Below are 18,542 nucleotides of genomic sequence, written 5' to 3' on the forward strand. Positions count from 1 at the left end.
GGAAGAAGGCCATCCTTGATTGCACTCATGAAACCACGCTATTCATTTTTCACTCACATTCACCAACTGTGTGATGCTGGTGTTGAAAGTTGGCTGGTAGCTTTCCATCTCCCCTGAGGTCAGCTAGTGGTTCCTAACAGATGTAAGGTACATTAGAAAATTCCAGTTTTCCAGTTTTTTAAGTGTGCAAATGGAGTTGGCTTCTAGCAACAAATCCCGTAACGATGGAACTGTTTCCAAACATCCATTTGCAAAAGGTTCTCTCTGTGGTACAAGTCTCCTGACCAGCAGCCCTTGCCTGAAGCGGAAAGCAGACAAAACCGGGCAGATGTCGGACTCTAGACTGACCAACAAGGAAATAAGTCTCAGAATTCTGGTGCTGACACCTGCCCTACCTGATCGCACAACGTTCTCCTGTACGTTAAAGAGAAAAAAGTGCTTTGAAAAAGAGAAACCTATTTAAAAACAGGGAAGACATTTCTATTCCTTTGGGGGGATGGACTGGCGTGTCAGCCTCCAGAGGAATACTTGGAAGGGTTTGGCTTTTTTTGGGGTTTGTCTGGTTGGTTGGTTTTTCTTGAAAAGCTCTAGCAGGTAGCATATTACTGAAAGCCATCTGTCATCATAGAAAAAGGCAGCAGATGTGAAACACCCATTTTTTTTTTTCCAAAAGAATAGCTCATCTATAAGTCTGACCATTTCTTTGCCAAGACATAGCCCGCAATTCTCAAGGGGTCCAGGGATTTTCGTGATGTTTTGACATCACGTTCCATAAAGATGCCATTCGATTTTAAAGGTCTTGTTTCATAGAGTGAACCGCATGATGACTTCCTCTAGCAATTTGTCTCCTTCTGACTTTCACTTCCTCAGGGCAATAGCTTGTCTGTGAGTGCTGCGGTGAGGGAATTTTCCATAGAGTGCTCTCCACCTCTATGACTTCACCTGGATTCCTTTTTATTCCAGTCAGGGCATCAGCAACGACCCTTACGGAGTTGGTGGAAAAGCTTACTTTTATTCAAGAAGTCACTTAACGTTTGGGAATATATGCCTGGGGGTTGATCCTTTCTTTTTTTTTACATTACTCTTTTTTTTTTTTTTTTATTTTTGGGACCGAGAGAGACAGAGCATGAACGGGGGAGGGGCAGAGAGAGAGGGAGACACAGAATCGGAAACAGGCTCCAGGCTCCGAGCCATCGGCCCAGAGCCTGACGCGGGGCTCGAACTCACGGACCGCGAGATCGTGACCTGGCTGAAGTCGGACGCTTAACCGACTGCGCCACCCAGGCGCCCCGGTTGATCCTTTCTTTAGTTGCTTGCACTAAGATAATTCTTCATGTGTTTTATTGTGGAAATAGATTCTCGCAAATACCGAGAGACACGTTAGAGGTACCTATACTTCCATCCAATTATACAGCAAAGTTTGAGCATCTCGGAGTTTTTAAATGTGTTTCTAATCCAGATGGCTTTTACTCTATCATTAGCTGCTGTTTCCCAGCACATTCTGTTTTCTTCCTCCCTCCCTCCTTTCCTTCCTTCTTTCTTTCAAGTGCGAGCGGGGGGTGGGGGGGGGAGAGAGAGAGAGAGAGAGAGAGAGAGAGAGAGAGAGAGAGAGAATCCCAAGCAGACTCCACGCCCAGCAAGGAGCCCCATGAGGGACTCCATCTCACGACTGTGAGATCATGACCTGAGCCACAATCAAGAGTCGGACTCTTAACCAATGGAGCCACTCAGGCGCCCCCATGGCAAAGTCTGTTATTAACGATATATTATTTCATACAGCCTTCTTGATCATTTGGACTCTGGGGTCCATTTTGGGTCATGTCTGAGAGGTCCTGATCATTTTTACTTTGGAACATGGTTGATTACATGTCAGAGGAGAAGCGGCAGCATTGAATTAAAAAAAAAAATCATTACTTGGCGATTACGCTATTAGTATTATTTTGAATCCTGTTTCTTTGCAGGAATTTTTTTTAGAGTCACTTCTCCCCGTGGCGAGGGTTGTTTTCGTTAAAACCTGACAACATAATTGAAAGACCCCATAAACCCAGCACTGTTGTGGGTTACGTGTTGTGATAGGCCAGACACAAACAAGAGGAGGTGCCATGTTTTTCTGGAAACTTCTCTTCCCTGAGGACACTCCACAGGCCAAACACGACGTCCCACAGTCTGCCATACAGACCAAGCAAGGATATAAATTAGTAAAGCTTCATTTTTTTTTTCACATTCAAAAAAATCGTCAGTGGAATTTGTAAAATCTTTTCCCGCTGTGGACGACAGTCTTGCTCAGGGTTGACAGGTCGTTCCACGGTGGGGACTGGGCTGCGGCCCAGTGGAGATAAATGAGGATTCTGAACACGCTGCTATTGAGACAGAGGGATGGGAGTGAGGTTGGGAAACGTTAGCGCCCCTGGCAGGGGGCCCGGTGGCATCGGCTGAGGACAGGGAGGAGGAAAGGGAAAGGGGAAGTTGTTTGGAGAAACTCAGAAAGCAAGCTGATTAGATGCAGCCTGCAACCATTATGAGGAGCAGAAGGTGGGAAAGAATAATGCAAGGTCGATGCCAGAACATCTGGATGGGGCTTTGGAGCTGCAAGGCCACTGGTACATAGAATCCTGTTTCCCACACAATGACCTGCAAGGCAGGGAGCATTATCCCCGTTTTACAGATTAGGAAAGCGTAGCTCAGAGGGGGCCGAGTAGCGGTTGAACCCAAGCCTCTGGCTGCGAAGGCCACATCCCTCACGTGCCGCTCTGCTGAAAGCAGGCGGGAGAGAGGGGCCAGGAGGCCAGGGTGGCACCGAGATGTCAGGGGGGAATCGTGAGGCAGAAGGACCCCGCTTCCTCAGCGAGTGGGAGATGAGTGGTCCGAGCTGGGATTAAAGCCAGGAACCAGGGTGGAACAACGGCGGGCACCTTCAGGGCACCGCGAGAACCTGGGGAAGGTGGCAACTGAGAAGAGCTGTGTTCATTCATTCGTCCAGATTCATGTGCTTTTCTTATAAAGTGATTTCTTTTCCAGAGGGCTCTGCCCTCTTGCTGGCCTTAAGAGAAACTGTTGGGGGCGCCTGGACGGCTCAGTCGGTTAGGTTAAGCATCCAACTTTAGGTCATGGATCTGGCAGTTTGTCAGTTCAAGCCCTGAATCAGGCTCTGTGCTGACAGCTCAGAGCCTGGAGCCTGCTTCGGATTCTGTGTCTCCCCCTCTCCCTGCCCCTCCCCTGCTCACGCTCCATCTCTTTCCCTCTCAAAAATAAATGCATGTTAAAGAAGAAGAAGAAGAAGGAAGAGGAGGAGGAGGAGGAGGAGGAGGAGGAGGAGGAGGAGGAAAGAGAAACTGTTGGATGGATAAGCATCTGTGAAGGCAGGCTTCTGGGGAGGAATGCATTTCAAAGCCGCTGTCCCTGGTGAAACTCCCATTTTGCCAGCAACCCCGACCTGATCCCAAAGAGGGCCCCGAGACCTGTCTCCACACCTCACAGAGGCCACCTACGAGCTTCTGTAAGAGCAAGTGCAGCATCCAATCTAGAAAAGTCAGTTTCAATCTAGTGGGGGGGGATAGAAGGCTGAAGTTTATTTTTTTTATTTACTTATTTTGAGATAGATGATGAAAGAAAGAAAGAAAGAAAGAAAGAAAGAAAGAAAGAAAGAAAGAAAGAAAGAAAGAATCCCAAGCAGGTTCCGGGTTGTCAGCGCAGAGCCCGATGTGGGGCTCAATCTCACGACCTGTGAGATCACGGCCTGAGCTGAAACCAAGAGTTGGATGCTTAACCGACTGAGCCATCCAGGTGCCCCTAGAAGGCTGAAGTTTAGACAGCCATGTGGAAGGGAGAACCTTGGCTCAGGTGGAGCCCAGCACCCACCTGCAGCTCCAGGAGTGATCTTGGCAGCCAGTGAGCTGTGATTCATGGTGAGGGGGGAGGGCAGGCACCACCACCCCTGCCACCCACCCTAGGTTGCCTCCCAAGTGCTCTCAACACACTCAGGCCTTCCTTTTTCTTGACACTTAAAATGCTTTGTTGCGAATGCCTGTTTGCTTGCCCATCTCTCCCGCTGAAGTGTAAGCTCCTTGAGTTCAGGGACCCTGTCTTATTGTTGCCATGTCTCTAGAGCCAAGCACAGCACGCGGAACACTAGAGGCACTCAGTCAAAATGGGATGACTAATAATAGCAAACGCTAAAATGGCACTTACGATGGGCCAGGCTTTGTTATAAAGTCCTTACATGTATTAACTTATTTGATCCTCATAACAGCCCTTGAGGGGACTTACTGATATTGTCCCCATTTTATGGATGAGCAAACTGAGGTCCAGAGAGGTCAGGAAACAGGCCCCAGGTCTCCCAGCTGGTGGATGGCGCTGGGATTATGAACGCAGGCCGTCTGCCTCCAGAGGATAAATTCTGAACCATTCCTCTCTACTGCCTCCAAATAAATAAATGCATGAACTCATGACAAGCCTCAGGAATTATCTAGGTCAGGAATCCTAGGGTCTGCAGGCTACAGGGAGATGTGTGCCCATCAGGAAATATATCACCCTTCTTGGGAACCTCTCTTCCCTTTTTCTTGAAACAAGGGACCAGGAGAGCGACTGGGAAAAACGAAGGCAGCGGTACCCAGATGGAGGTCAGAAGAACTACTCAGATGTTGGGTAAATGCCCCACAAGGTCTACAACCGAAGTGCCATGCAGAATCAGTAAAGGCAATGGGTAAGAACCCGCACTACCCCTCATGGCCCCTTGGCCAACACGAGGGGAAGACAGCGGGTCGGAAAGCAGAGAGAGGTAGGTCTGGAAATCGAGAGGCTCAGCTACGCTTCCCACAGGTGCTTCGCAGAGATATGTGGAGAGCGGCTGCCGGTGACCTTGCGGTTGGGCTTCTTAGGCCTGAGAAAGCCCAAGTGGCTGCTGAGGGGTCAGCCGGGATCAACCTGAACTCCAAGGAGTCTGAGCATCACAAAATGCCCACGAAGCCTGAAGAGTGGAGGTGTGTACCCCTCCTGCCTAAGGAAATCCGGGCCTTGGGGGCCAGAACCTGCCATCTCTGGGCCCCTGACCCCAACCCTGTTTACTCACTACCGCACCTGAGCTGGCTCACACACCGGGGAAGGAAGCAGAGGGGTCCCTGGTGGCAGTCTGCCGCTGCCCCGCTGGCTCTCTCCCTTGGCTGCTGGGACTCCCCAGGAGGTCTCAACCAGGACCGACTAATTGCTGGAGACAGTTTTGGCCCTGACTCTATGACAGAGCTCAGGGAGGAGTTGGTGGAGACATATGTCTGGCCACGGAGCTGTTTACAAGCCACGCTGATCTCAGCCCGTGATGACAGATGACCACAGCAGGGAGTTGTGGAGGGTGCCCGGCCACACACGCTTCTGCCAGAGAACAGACGGACACAAACACACATACACACACACACACACACACCCTGGATGAGGCTAAGCTCGATGCACTGGGGCATGTGAGCGCATCGGTGCTGAATACTCCATTTGCAAACCTCAGGTGGGTAAGCTGGAAAGAAACTTCTGCTCCCCCAGAGCAGTGAAAGGAGTGTGGGTCCCGGGGCAGCCAGACCCACACTGAATCCCTGGCTCTACTCTGACTAGCTGTGTGACCGGGCACACATCTCTTAACCTGTTTCGGTCTTAATTTTTTCATCTGCACAGGTGGGGACAGAAACTCCGTGTCATGGCTTGTGAAGGTCAACTGTACTGAAACAATCAGTGTCATTGAAGCTAGCACTGTGCCTAGCAAAGTCCCTGCAGATGCTCCCCAACACTTAGTTCCTCTCTCTTCCTTTCCTTTCCTTCCCTCCCTCCCTCCCTCCCTCCCTCCCTCTATGCTCTCTCCCTCCCTCCCTTCCTCCCTTCCTTCCTTCCATAACACAGTTTCAAGGACAGCAAGCTGGCTGCTGCCCCTCATTGGCTGGAGACACTTGGGCAAGTGACTCAACCTCTCTGAGTTTGTTATCGGTAAAATGTGGAAGACAATTCCTTCCTTGGGGCTATTGTGAATGCTGTTGTGCAAAACCCCGAGCATGATACTTGTCACACACTGGTGATTATTATAATGTTCATTATTCCAGATTTTCTGCTTGGTGAGGTCCTAATGGATCCCCTCAAGGATTGTGGAAATCGCACCCAAAGATGGGCTCTGACCGCTTCCTTGGGGCAGCACTAGACCCAAAGCGGGTATCTTGGTTACCGCAAGCAATGAGGTAGAGAGGGGTCTGGTCAGACCCTTGGCTCAGACAGGCGCCACTCCAGCCAACCCCACCGCAGCCCTCCCTGGACCTCTCCAGGCCAGAGATGCCACGTGTCGGTGACACCGCTCTGGGGTAAGGAGGGCGCTAACTTGAGCTGAGGCACAACTCCCAGGAGGCCTCGAGTCCCTTGGAAGAAGCTTTCAGAACATCCCCGAGCCAGAGAGACACTGCTTTTTCGTCAGCCCAACAACTGGAATTCTGAAAAATCCCATTTCTTTAGGGCAGGAGACTGGGCGTCTCACCCGGAGTCCCAGAGAACAGGAGCCCCACCCCAGCACAGCTGTTCCCTAAGCCGGGGTCCTCTGGTTGAACAAATTCTCTAAGCCAAGTGCACACGAGGCCACACGAGAGGAAGATTACGGGCTGGTTAGAGGCAGGGGTCCCGAGTCACGGGCACACAATTTCCCCTTCTGGAAAATGAAGACAGTCACACCCAACGCCCAGAGACAGGGTCAGGATGCAGAGGAATGAGGAAGTACTTAACATCGGGGCCTGGCACTTGCTAAGTGCTCCAAAGAAACGGTTGCTAACGATGATGGTGATGATAACGAGGTTGCTGCAGTGACTCGCCCTCTGGTGCTCTCTGCCCCAAATCCTGCCAATTGCCTGTGTCCCCTCACATACCCACCCTCTCCGGGGGTTGGCCTCACCTGAAGCAGTCCCCACGGGCAAGGGCCCTGGTAAAACCCAGGCAAACCAAAGCTTTCTTTCTACTAAGGGTTTCAAATACATTTGCAGACATAAATAGTAAACCTCCATTCCCTCAAAAATAAATTTCCTTTCCCAACTCCTTCCACGAACCTGTTCTTAGCAGCCAAACTCTCTGTGGCAGAGAGCTCAGTTCTTCTGGGCACACCCCATTATATCGTTGGGTTTTGATAAACTGCGGTTTTGGGGTTTGGTTTTGGGGTTTTTGTTTTTGAGAGAGAGAGAGAGAGAGAGAGGACACAAGCTGGGCGGAGGGGCAGAGGGAAAGAGAGAAACTCCCAAGCAGGTTCCACCCTCAGCGTGGAGCCTGACACGGGGCTTGATCCCACAACCCCGGGATCATGGCCTCAACCAAAATCAACCGACGGAGCCACCCTGGCATGCCCAATGAGCTGCAGTTTTTAATAAGCTGTTGCTTGTGCTTCGAATTGAGCTCTGCTCACCAGAAACATCCTCACATTGGCTTTAGCCCTCCAAGAACCACAGGTAACAATCCCACCAGCTTCCCTCTGGGACAATTCTTTTAACGCATCTCCGTGAACCCTTAGGCCTGAGCTTCAGGTAGCTGCCCTGCCTGTCTATTCTATCCCAGTCTTCTTGAGGGATGTCCTTTGGGCACAAATAACTCATGAAACACAATCCTGGGCAGCCCCCTCTTGGCTGTGAACTCCTAGTCAAACGTCCTGAGTGTTGCTGTCTTTGGGCAGGCCTAACCCTCCCCAGAATGATTAGGGAGACCTTGGTCAGCTGAGAATCACTCTGTGGTGTGAAGCCTTGCTCCCCTGTCCTAGCTGCATGACCTTGGACAAGTTCCTCAGCCCTCTCTGAGCTTCATTTGTCAAGTGGGATAAAGACTCTTAGCTCGAAGGTGGTTGCAACAATTTGGTGAGGTCAGGCAAGTGAAGAGACATGCATAGGGTAAAAGTTCAGCATCCAGTGGCTATTATTGTTTTTAAGATGGAAAGATGCAGAACTCCTTGAGGGGCAGAGCAAGAGAATCAGCAGTCCCTGGAGGTACAGGGAGGGGCCCAGGTTTTGAGGTGAACTCATCCCATGCCAGGCGGATGGACGGATCATCTCACGGCAAACAGCTGGAGCTCAGAGTGCCAGCCACGCCTGCCCCAGCAAAGGGGCCTTGGGGTTGACACAGCCAATGCCAAGCCAGATGGGACAGCGGCCAACTTTCCAGTCGACCCAGATGTCTGTCTTTCTCAGACAGAAACTCAAAAATGTGGCCTCAATCAAAGTGGCTTTTGAGAGCTGTGTGCTCTTTGGACCCAGCAGGGGAACTGCAGAATCTTCGAAAAACTCCCAACGGTTAGGAAGACGTGGCTGGGGTTGGGTCCTGGAAGGTCAGCTGTATCTGCCACTCAGAGTGGAGGGAGAAGGGAGGGGATCGTAGGCTCCCCGAGCCAAGCCATCTCCCGGAGAAAGAGGAATTTTTGCGGAAGAGAAGGGATTTGTCTGTGTCATGTAAATGAGACTTCAAGGCAATTCTTTTCCTCCTCAGAAATAGCATCATTCTGCAGGAGACTTTGACCGTCCAGCATGGAACCTCAGAAGCCAAAAGGACTTAGAGGAAGCCATGAACTCACATAGCTCCCTGGCTGTTGGCTTTATTACTCCCCTCACCCCCTGATCCTGCTAGATGAACGGGATGACAAAGCTCTTCCCCGAGGGACACAGCCTTATTTCACCAGAAGACAAGTAGAGGCTCAGAGGGGCAAAGCCCCCGGGCCTGGGAATGTTCTCGAACACCAAGGTCCTGCCTGTCTTGCCAACCATTCCCAAACCCACCCCAGCAGCGTAACTTTTCTTCCGCTGTCTCTTGCACTGTAGCCTGCTAGTCATGCCTACTTAGAGAAACATCTATCCCCCACCCGCAGCCCCAGGCTCAGTCTGGCACCCTGTCAACACACACAAGGCTCCTCAGTCTTAGCCTGTCTCTATACGATGCCCAGCTGCACTTTAATGTGTTTTAAATGTTTGCGTTCCCTGGTCTTTGTTATTTCTTGCTTGGTGTGCTGGAATGCTTCACACTCTAGGGTTTGCACCCTGGTGCCCAGCTTGCTGAGATGTGCTGAACACAGTGGGGGAAGGGGGTGGGAGGCATTAACCGGGCCAGGGAGGAGGTGAGGGCACAGACTTGGGTGTGCTGTGCTCTAGGAAATGTCGCTCACTCTCTTGGTCTCACCTGCCTCTGCAATTCCCTTGGGTTGTTTGTTAAGCTCTTTCCCATCTTATTGGTCTACTCTAATAATTCTTCAGCTCTCATCCTGGATGTCACCTCCTACAAGAAGCTTTGCCGGATCCATAAGTTTGAGGTAGGATCTTCTACTGCACAGGGAACAGATGTGCAGGTTGTGCACTGCACAAAAGCACCACATCTACGAGAATCGCTGGCATCCTAGATTTGTATTTGTAAAGACCGTTTGGAACAAATGGAAGTAGAACCTTCCTCTAATTTGTACAGAGGTGCCATAGGACCTATCAGTGGTCCCGGTTCTGCCGTCTGTGTTCCCACAGCACTTGACATGTGTCTAGTTAGCGCTACCTGTATATACCCCCCACACCTCAGACTGTAAGCTTGGAGAAAGGAGGCACTGCTTCTGCCTCATTCTCCACTGTCTTTCCAGGGCCTGCACACTAGGGACGCTTCAGATGGGTGCTTCGTTAATGTCAATATCTGTTGACTGAACGGAATGCGAGATACGGGAGTCTCAAGGGTGGGCCTAACTAGAAGGAACAGAAATGGGTTGGGCAGGGGGTGGAGAAGAAAAGGGGTGAAATGATCTGTGAGCTGCAGGGGGAGATGCTGAGCAGGTCAAGGCCTTGCCCCTGCCCACCTCCCGCCCCCCGCCCCCCAACCATGAGCCAGTGTCGTGTGTCCATTCTCTTTTCCCTTTTTAGAGGCATACTTTTTAGCAATTATAACAACAGCTACTGTTTATTGACCTAATGCTAAGGACACGCATCCTCTACGCTCCAGAGCAGCCCTACTGGCGCTATCACTGTCTTCATCGTGCAGATTGGAGACGGCGCAGAGAAGAGGCCAGCCAGCAGAACTGAGACTGGTACCTATGAGTTACACGCTCAAGCCCGGAAGCTGAATGCTACCCTCTGCTGCTTTGCCAAAAGTTCCATCGCACTGCAAAACCACTCATACTTAGTTTTAATTTGGAAAATACGGTCACTGCCCCACAACCAAGTCTGAAGTTAGGAACAGCCCTGTCCCTCCCACCTTTAGGCTCCAGGCCAGACCCCCTACGGAGCCAACTCACCAAGTCAATTGTTGACAGGCAAAAGAAATACATGCCAGGCCTGGGCCCAGGCCCAGGAGTGGGGTCTGGAGGGAGAAGATGGGCTGAGCGGGCAGAAGCCATACTCAGGCACAGGCACCTCATCACCCACCTCCCAGTTGTAAGGTAGATGTCTATGAGAGCAGCATGAATGGGCCTTTTGCTGACTCCAAAACCCTCTGTGCTTGGCCCACACAAGGCACCTGGTGAGCATTTGCTGAATAAGTGAACAAATCAACGAACGAATGAATACATGTTAGGTTTGCCCACCATCCGAAAGAGGGCAGGGAACTGGGTGTCCCATATCCCAAGGCAGAGGGCATTCTGGGACAGACACTCAACCCGGACTGGGTTGGAGAGACAGGAAGCAAGGAGGTGAAGACGAGTCCTGGAGGCCCCATCAAGGAAAGAATGAGGGAAACGCTGAGTCACTAAGTCAAGATCACTGGGCCCCTGATACGTGGGCAGGTAGGTATGTAGAAGGGGGCCGAGGGGTAGAAGGGGGCCCAGTATGGGACAGGATCCTTAAAGTCTGAGCAAGAACAGCCAGCAAGAGGGAGGAACCCCTCCCAGGCAATCAGATAGAGCAGGCAGTCCAGGCCGCATGTGCTGTCGGGAGCCTCAGCCACCAGCCAGAAGCACCCTCAGAGCAGATCTGGAAAGCCTGCCCAGTTTACCAGCCTGTTCTACCTGCCTGGCCTCTGAGACCCCGATGGGAGATGAAGTGAAGGCCAGGCCTTGGGAAAGCTTCACCCTAGACCCTGGCACCTAGCACTCACCTGGTCTGGGTGGGCACGGGGCACACGAGGTCACCCCCCAGAAGGCTCCCACACTGCCACAGCAATCCTCTTGGGCAGTCAGCTCCAGCAAGGGGTTGGCACACTGGAAAAGAGGCCGTGGACACCCATCAAACCCTTCCCTGCCGTGCACAGAAATGTCCCAGGAAAACCCCAGACAGGAGCTCAACCCCAATTTCCTGCTACAGGATGCCTCCACCCGAGGGAGGAGAGAAGAGAGTCAGATGATGTCCCGGCAGAAAACAAAGAGACCTGCAGTCTATTCTACCAAACCCTAAACTTGGGGGCAGGGCACACCCAGAAAAGAAAAGATCTGCTCTGTGCAGGCCTGCAAACTGCCCCCTTCCGTGCCCCCAGCCCACAGAGGGTCCCAAAAGATGGGACCTCCATCAAACTCCAGGGAACTATAGGGTCACCCACCATGCAGGCCTTCCCCATGAACAGGGTCTAGGCTCAGGGACACTACATGTTGAGAGGTCAAGGAGGATCTAGGGACTCAGAGTCTCTATCCCTTGGCTATTTCCTACCGCCTCCAGTTCCCTAACCCCAGGAGGGGGTTCTGGAAACACCAAAATGCAATCCCAACAAAAACCATCCTGGGTCTGGCTTGCCCCATAGTTTTAGATGCCTAGACTCAGAAAAACTCACCTGATTTCCCATCACTGACTACGGATGCCTCCGGGGGGGGCGGGAGGGGGAGATGAAGTGTCTCTCATCTTTTACCCCCAAGGCTTTAGGGTTTAACCTGCCTTTTCTAATTCCCCACCTCTGTGGCCCCAATCTCAACTGAATACCAAACTCTTTCTTGTCTGGACCTAACAGCCCTACTGTTCATGCACCAGGAGTCCTAGGCTCAGCTCCAGGAGAGGCCAGGATTTACTGGGAACAGAGGATGCCGATGTCCTTCCAGAGGGGGACTCTTTTGGGTCCTCTTCGGCAGGCCTGGCACTGACAAGTATCCTGTGGAGCCCAGGTAGTAAGGAGCCCTCTCCTCACTCGGGCAATTTTATGCCCTGAGCTTTCCCGTACGGGGAATAGAAGACCGCACATATCCATTCTACAGGACGAAGAGGAGACAGAGAAGGAGAAGGGGCAGAATGAGGGGCAGTCGCTATTCTGGAAGCCCTCCGGGCTGAGGCAGGGGATGCATTCTCACCTGTCCGTTCACAGAGCTCAGATAACAGCGGCCCAGCAGTCCCGGAGGCCTGGGTGCTGCTGGGGGCGGGGGCTGAGGGGCCTCTCCAGACCGGGCGGGGATGCTGTTGCTGTCCCAGTGGCTGTGGCGGGGGCTGGCGGGGAGCCGGGGCGAGGGTCTGGTCTCCACGCTGTTCTCCTCCGGGGCCTCGCCCCGCACCCGTGCCACCTGGTGGACCTGCACAGAGGCCTCCGGCGGGTGGTGAATGTGCACCTTCACCAAGGAGGGGTTCACGGAGGCTGGGCACAGGGGCTGGGTCAGAGCCGGAAAACAGGGACCCGCCTTCTGAAGAGGGCCCACCACCCCTGGGCCGTGCAGGCCACTGGCTGTATGTCTCCCCCAAATTCTCCTTCCGTTTCTTCACTCTCTGCTCAAACCCCAGGACCACTCCCCAGCGAGGACAGGACAGGGCACAAACTCCTTCACTCTGCACCTTCCAATGAAGGACCTTCATTATCAACCACCAAAGTACCTCTCTGGATTCTAGCTCCCCCCACAATCCTATACAACCCCTGAATTCCAGCCCAACTGACCCTGCAGGGCCCCACCTCCACACGTTTGGTCACGGGCTGGCCCTTCTGCAGGGGAACCCCTCCCACCCTCTCTGCTTAGTCAAAGGCTCTCCATTGTTTAATGGCTTTCCTGAGCACAGTCAGGGGGCTCTCTATCTGCTGACCTCCTATAGAAGTCTGCATTTTTGGCTACCCTTTACCTGGTACCTGATAATGGAAGGCAGGGGAAATGAAATGTTTTATGATGATATTCTCTCTCCTATCCAGCCCGCCTCTATTGTTCCCTGAAGGCAGGCCCCTGCCCTTATACTCTTACACCCATAGCACCCAGTAGGGGGCAAGGGCAAAAAATATATATATATATATATATTGATGAATTCAGAGGAAGGGCAAAGAGAAGTTTAGCAAGTGAAACCGAGCCCCGGGGGAGGGAGGCCAAACCGAGAAGGAGGGAGGTTTGACCAGAGTCAGTTTCCCTGCCCTCCACCACAGGACCAGCACCCCCGTGTCCTTACCCAGTGCACCCCGAGTCTCGCACTCACCCAGCTGGTTGGAGAGAGGCAATGTGAAGGTGGACTGCCTCAAGGGGCCTTCCAGCAGGGCCCTGTGGCGGGAGCCCCTCTCGGGAGGCCCCCTGTCCAGATTCGGGGCCGGCAGGTGGCAGAACTTCCCAGTGGAGTTGGTGGGGCACCAGCACTCATCCCTGCCGATGCAGCGGCCTCCGTTCAGGCAGGGGATCTGGCAGAAATCTGTAACATTGACCTCAAGGTGACTGCTGGTAGAAGAACACAGCAGCACCCACCATACGGCTGGCGGGTGATCACAGGGAAGCAGGGGGAGCAGGAACCCAAATCTGGGTGGCTTGGGGAGTCCGGCATACCCTGAAATGCAGGGACTTTCCAGGAGGCCGGGAATGAAGAAGGGTAGACGATAACCAGCCCTTGCCTTTCTAAAGAGCCCTTTCACGCCTTTCCTGGACCCCACTGCACAGTGGGACCCCTCCCCCCTCCACCGAAACCTGGGGGACAGGAGGGCAGTGGCACTACGAACTCCCTTAACTTCTCTGTGAAGGAAACATGGACCCAGGAAAGTTATGTGACTTGCCTAGAGTCGCACAGCCTGGCTGTGACAGAGCTGGGTGAGGACTCGGCACTCTGTGTGACTGGGAACAACTCACAGAAGCCACAGGAGGAGAGCAGTGGGCTTCCTTCCTGCAGGAGGCCTGGGCTCCTGCCCAAGGCAAGCCTGTCGCTATGGCCACCCTGTCCCCTCCCAGGGCCTGGGAGCCATCTCAGGGGGAAGGGACTCACAGATTCGGAAGCCAGACTTGGGGTCATGCCCGTGGCCACCCTGGCTATACAGGGTGGTGGTGTCGCCGCGTTCACAGCTGTTGGAGCAGTGCCCACGGGCACAAGTCTGCTTGCAGATGGTGGGAGTGAAGACGATCTTGATCTTCTTGATTTTCTCAGTGAGGTTCAGCCCTGCAGAGAGAGGGCTTGGGTCCAGGGGGCAGGGCTGAGAGGCACAGCTGTGACCTCCAGAGGCTGCTTAGAGAGGCCCACGGGGTCAAGGGTGACTCCATCCCAAGGGCATTTGCTAAGTACCTACTGGAAGCAAGGTCCCGTAGTGGGGGCAGGGTAATACCTTTGAGAAGCTCACAGTCCAACAGCTATTGGGGGACGCCAAAGTGCCAACCATTCAGCTCATGCTTTAGGCAAATTAGCTCTTATCCCTCTTGGCTGAGTATTATTTTAGGTTGATCCGCTAGAAATTGCCATTTCTGTAGGTTAAGATAACTGAACATTGGCACTGTTCCTAATCTAACGTTTCTCTTTTACAGGTATGGAAACTGAGGCCCAGGGAAGGTTGGGTTGCCCCAAATCACATAGCTAGCAAGTGCTGCAGCTGGGCTTTGAGCCGGCAGGAAGAGAGAAACGACCGAGCTCAGACTTGCCAGAGCAGAGTCAGTGTGGGGAGCTAATGTCCTCCCAGCTGGAGCGCGCAGGTGGAAGGGGAGGCAGGGTGACCAGTTGGGAGGTCACTTTGGCCGTCCCAGCTGGTTCTGTAACACAGGTGGTGGCAGTGCAAATACAGAGGAGAGGTGTTCATTCAGCATGGGGAGCCCAGGGAGGGAAGCCAGAGGGAGAGGGGTAGAGGAGGGAGGTTTAAAAAGTCTACATAGACCGTGTGTTCAAGAAGCTAGCCCGTGAGAGGAGAGATAGAGAGGAAGCCCAAGGGAAGTGGGGTGTGTGTGTGTGTGTGTGTGCCCGTGCAAGGGTGTGAGCATGGAGAGCTGACCAAGTATATTTGCTGATGGGAAGCGGCTGGGAGAGGAGACAGAGTGAAGAGGGAGGAGAGAGGTGCGGGGGGGGGGAGGCAAGGGATGGTCTAGTGTTCTAGAGGAATCAAGAAGGTGGACGCCCCCCTTTCCAAGATGGCAAGAAAGGTGGTCACGGACTAAAAAGAGGAACGAATACGGACAGGGATAAACCTCGAAAACATTACACGAAGTCACAAAGGGCTACATATCGGACAGGCTCGGTTTATGGCATGTCCAAGATAAGCAAATCTGTAGAGATAAAGTAGACTAGCGGGGCCCGGAGCTTGGGAAAGAGGTGTAATGGGCATGTGGCTTCCTTTTGGAGTGATGACAGAGTTCTGGAATTAGATAGTGGTGGTGGTTGTGCAAAATTATGAATCCACTAAAACTCACTGATGCGTCCACTTTAAAATGGTTAATTTTATATGAATTGCACCTCAACTTTTAAAATGGGAAAAAAAAAAGAAAAGAGGTCAGCTCAGGCACAGGTGTAGGTAAGGGCATGGTGTGCATGGTCACATGGTGAGGCAGGTGGGCAGGAAGGTGAGGAGCTCTCCCAGGGGTGGCAGGGGGTCCATGTGCTGACAGGATGGCACTCGGGGAAGTGGGGGCAGCTTGGAGTAGCTGCTCTGAGGGATGAGAGAGAGACAGAACGAGAGAGAGAGAGAGAGAGAGAGAGAGAGAGAGAGAGAGAGAGAGAGAAGGCACCTGGGGAAGGACTGTTGGGCAATGACCAGAATATGCAGAGGCATGAACCTGCAGGGATGGTCAGGTGTCTCCTCTAGAAAGCAGAGGCCCGGCTGTGGGTGCTAAGAAAGCAACTGGTCAGGTTGGTCCAGGAGGGTTGTGCTTTGCAGGAAGGATGAGGTGGAAGGAACAGGGTCAGGGAGGTGAGGTTCATGGCTGGATATGAAGGAAGCAAAGGCAGGACGTGTGACAGGGGCAAAGTCTCTGATCAGCTGGTTTGGGACCCTTGGAGCCTGGCACAAAGCAGGCATTTGACGACTGTTGGTTGATTGGCTGAGAGGATGAGTGACAAGTTGAAACTTGTCTCACAGCTCCTCTGTGAGAGTGGAGGGGAAGGTCAGCAATTTAGATGCTCTGCTCTTCCAGGACCTTGAGACAGGGCATCCTTACCCCAGGGGGATGATGGGTGGTCCAGATACGCCGCCTGCTGGGTGCCATCCCTCCGCTCAAGGCCTGGCCCTGCGGGCAGGGCATTGGAGGTGAGCTGACCGCTGGCTGCGGTGGTTGGGTAAAGCCGGACCGTCCGGGACAACCCCACATGCTGCTGGGAGGGCTGCGTCTGGCTGAGCCCACTCAGGGTCCTGTGGAGATAATCATGGTACAGGGGTTTACCACCTAGAAGCAGCATCCCTGTGCTCTCTGTCCCCGCTCGGGCCACCCACCCCGCTGCCTCTGCACTAGAAGAGTGCTCTCTGTTTGGCTGCCTTCTCTCCATCCATGTGCAGTGACTCAGGGATATGGAGGTGCCCTGAGGTAGGGGGAGTGAGGTAAGGTCCGCCAGTTTGTTCCATGGGAGTGCCTATCCCTAAGAGGGATAGCTAGGCTTTTGCTGGGCTGTTCTGGGTGAGTCAGAGCCTCTCTGAGCCTCAGGGCCCTCGACTACAAAACGCAGGTGTTAGACTGGTCTCCTGTGGCTCTGACATTCTGAGAGTCTTTGAGACTCTTAGCAGTCAAGCTCTGCCCCCCAACTGAGTCCTGTGCCTACCCCCTGCCACTTCATAATTCAACCCTTAACACAAATTACCTGTGGACTACGTGCCCAGCAAATGCTGATTCATAGATTGATTTGGGAGGCAGAGCCTAGAATATCCCTCTCATTTATTTTCATTGTGCAAATAATACAACAATATTCAAGGAGAAAAAAAATCGAATTCATCATCCCCCTGCCCCCACCCCTCAAATACTTTGCACATTCCCTTTCTTTCTAATGTTTTTATTTATTTTTGAGAGAGAGAGAGAGAGAGACAGACAGACAGACAGAGTGCAAGCTGGAGAGGGGCAGAGAGAGAGGGAGACACAAAATCTGAAGCAGGCCCCAGGCTCCAAGCTGTCAGCACAGAGCCCGACACAGGGCCTGAACGCACAAACTGTGAGATCGTGAGCTGAGCTGAAGTTGGACGCTCAACCGACTGAGCCACCCAGGCGCCCTGCATGTTTCCTTTCAACCTTTGCTCAAATCTATGTTCTTACCCTATTGTCATCGCCTGTAGGTGCACCTTGAGTTATTATTTTTTTCACTTAACATTAGATCATACTTGATACAATGTCAGTTTTCATATTTTAGCGTCTCAATTACTACATGATAGTCTATCAGAAGACAAATCACAATTTATTCAGACATTCGCCTGTTACATAGATTGTTTTTAATTTTTTTATGAAACATTTATTTATTTAGTTAGTTATTTTTGGAGAGAGGGCTCAAGTGAGCGCGAGAGAGAGAGAGAGAGAGAGAAAGAGAGAATCCCATGCTGGCTCCACACTGTCAGCATGGAGCCCGAAGTGGGGTTCATGCTCACCCGATGTGGGGCTTGAAATCACAAACTGTGGGATCGTGACCTGAGCCGAAGTCAGTTGCTTAACCTACTGAGCCACCCAGGTGCCCTGACTGTTTTTAATTTTTTTTTTAACGTTTATTTATTTTTGAGGCAGAGAGAGACAGAGCATGAATGGGGGAGGGTCAGAGAGAGAGGGAGACACAGAATCGGAAGCAGGCTCCAGGCTCTGAGCTGTCAGCACAGAGCCCGACGTGGGGCTCGAACTCACGGACCGTGAGATCATGACCTGAGCCGAAGTCGGACGCTTAACCGACCGAGCCACCCAGGCGCCCCAATGGATTCGCTATACTATACTATTTTATTCTGTATATTTGAAAAATATGTATAACAGACATTTAAAAAGGACTATTATTTTAGGATTAATTCTGTGGACTAGAATGACCCTCTCAAAGGTTCTAAACATGTCTGGCTCTAGGTGCACACTGGTGCCTTGCTTTCAGAGAAGGTTCTATCAAAGGTATTAATGTACCACTCAGAGGGCACCCTCGACATCCTAATGTATTATTAATTTCTCATGCTTGGTCAATTAGGGATAAAATGGTACTTCATTGTTGCTTTTCTCTCCTTTATTACTTCTGAGTTGACATGTTCTTCATGGATCTATTTACCGCCTTGAAAACTTTCTGCTCCTGTCCTTTGACATCTTAACCGTTTGAGTTGTTTGTCTCACAAATGTGAACGTGTTACTCATATGTTTATTATCAGGCCATTCTACAAAGCAGCCTCCATTGTAAATATTTCGTCACTTCACAATATATATGAACCTGTATATGATGGTGTCTGGACCGTGGCGAGTGGGATCACACTGGGGCCATTGAAGCTGAGGGAGCAATTCCTTGTCCAAGATTATACAACAGGTAAATTGGGATTGGGCC

The 18,542-nt window shown here is 52.1% G+C and overlaps 1 protein-coding gene across 4 annotated transcripts in view; it reads right to left on the reverse strand.

The window, feature by feature from the left end:
• Positions 1-18,542, reverse strand: part of LTBP2 (latent transforming growth factor beta binding protein 2) — a 106,265-nt gene that overhangs the window by 38,236 nt on the left and 49,487 nt on the right. For all 4 annotated transcript variants that reach the window (XM_078448029.2, XM_078448028.2, XM_078448030.2 and 1 more), the window contains 5 exons: positions 16,223-16,413; positions 14,076-14,246; positions 13,308-13,514; positions 12,215-12,492; positions 11,041-11,143 (listed from right to left, as the gene is read on the reverse strand). In XM_078448029.2, the coding sequence (XP_078304155.2) occupies positions 11,041-11,143; positions 12,215-12,492; positions 13,308-13,514; positions 14,076-14,246; positions 16,223-16,413 (950 nt within the window). The remainder of the gene's footprint in view (positions 1-11,040; positions 11,144-12,214; positions 12,493-13,307; positions 13,515-14,075; positions 14,247-16,222; positions 16,414-18,542) is intronic.

This window comes from Panthera onca, chromosome B3, assembly GCF_046562875.1.
Source record: "Panthera onca isolate mPanOnc1 chromosome B3, mPanOnc1 haplotype 2, whole genome shotgun sequence".
Taxonomy (NCBI): domain Eukaryota; kingdom Metazoa; phylum Chordata; class Mammalia; order Carnivora; family Felidae; genus Panthera; species Panthera onca.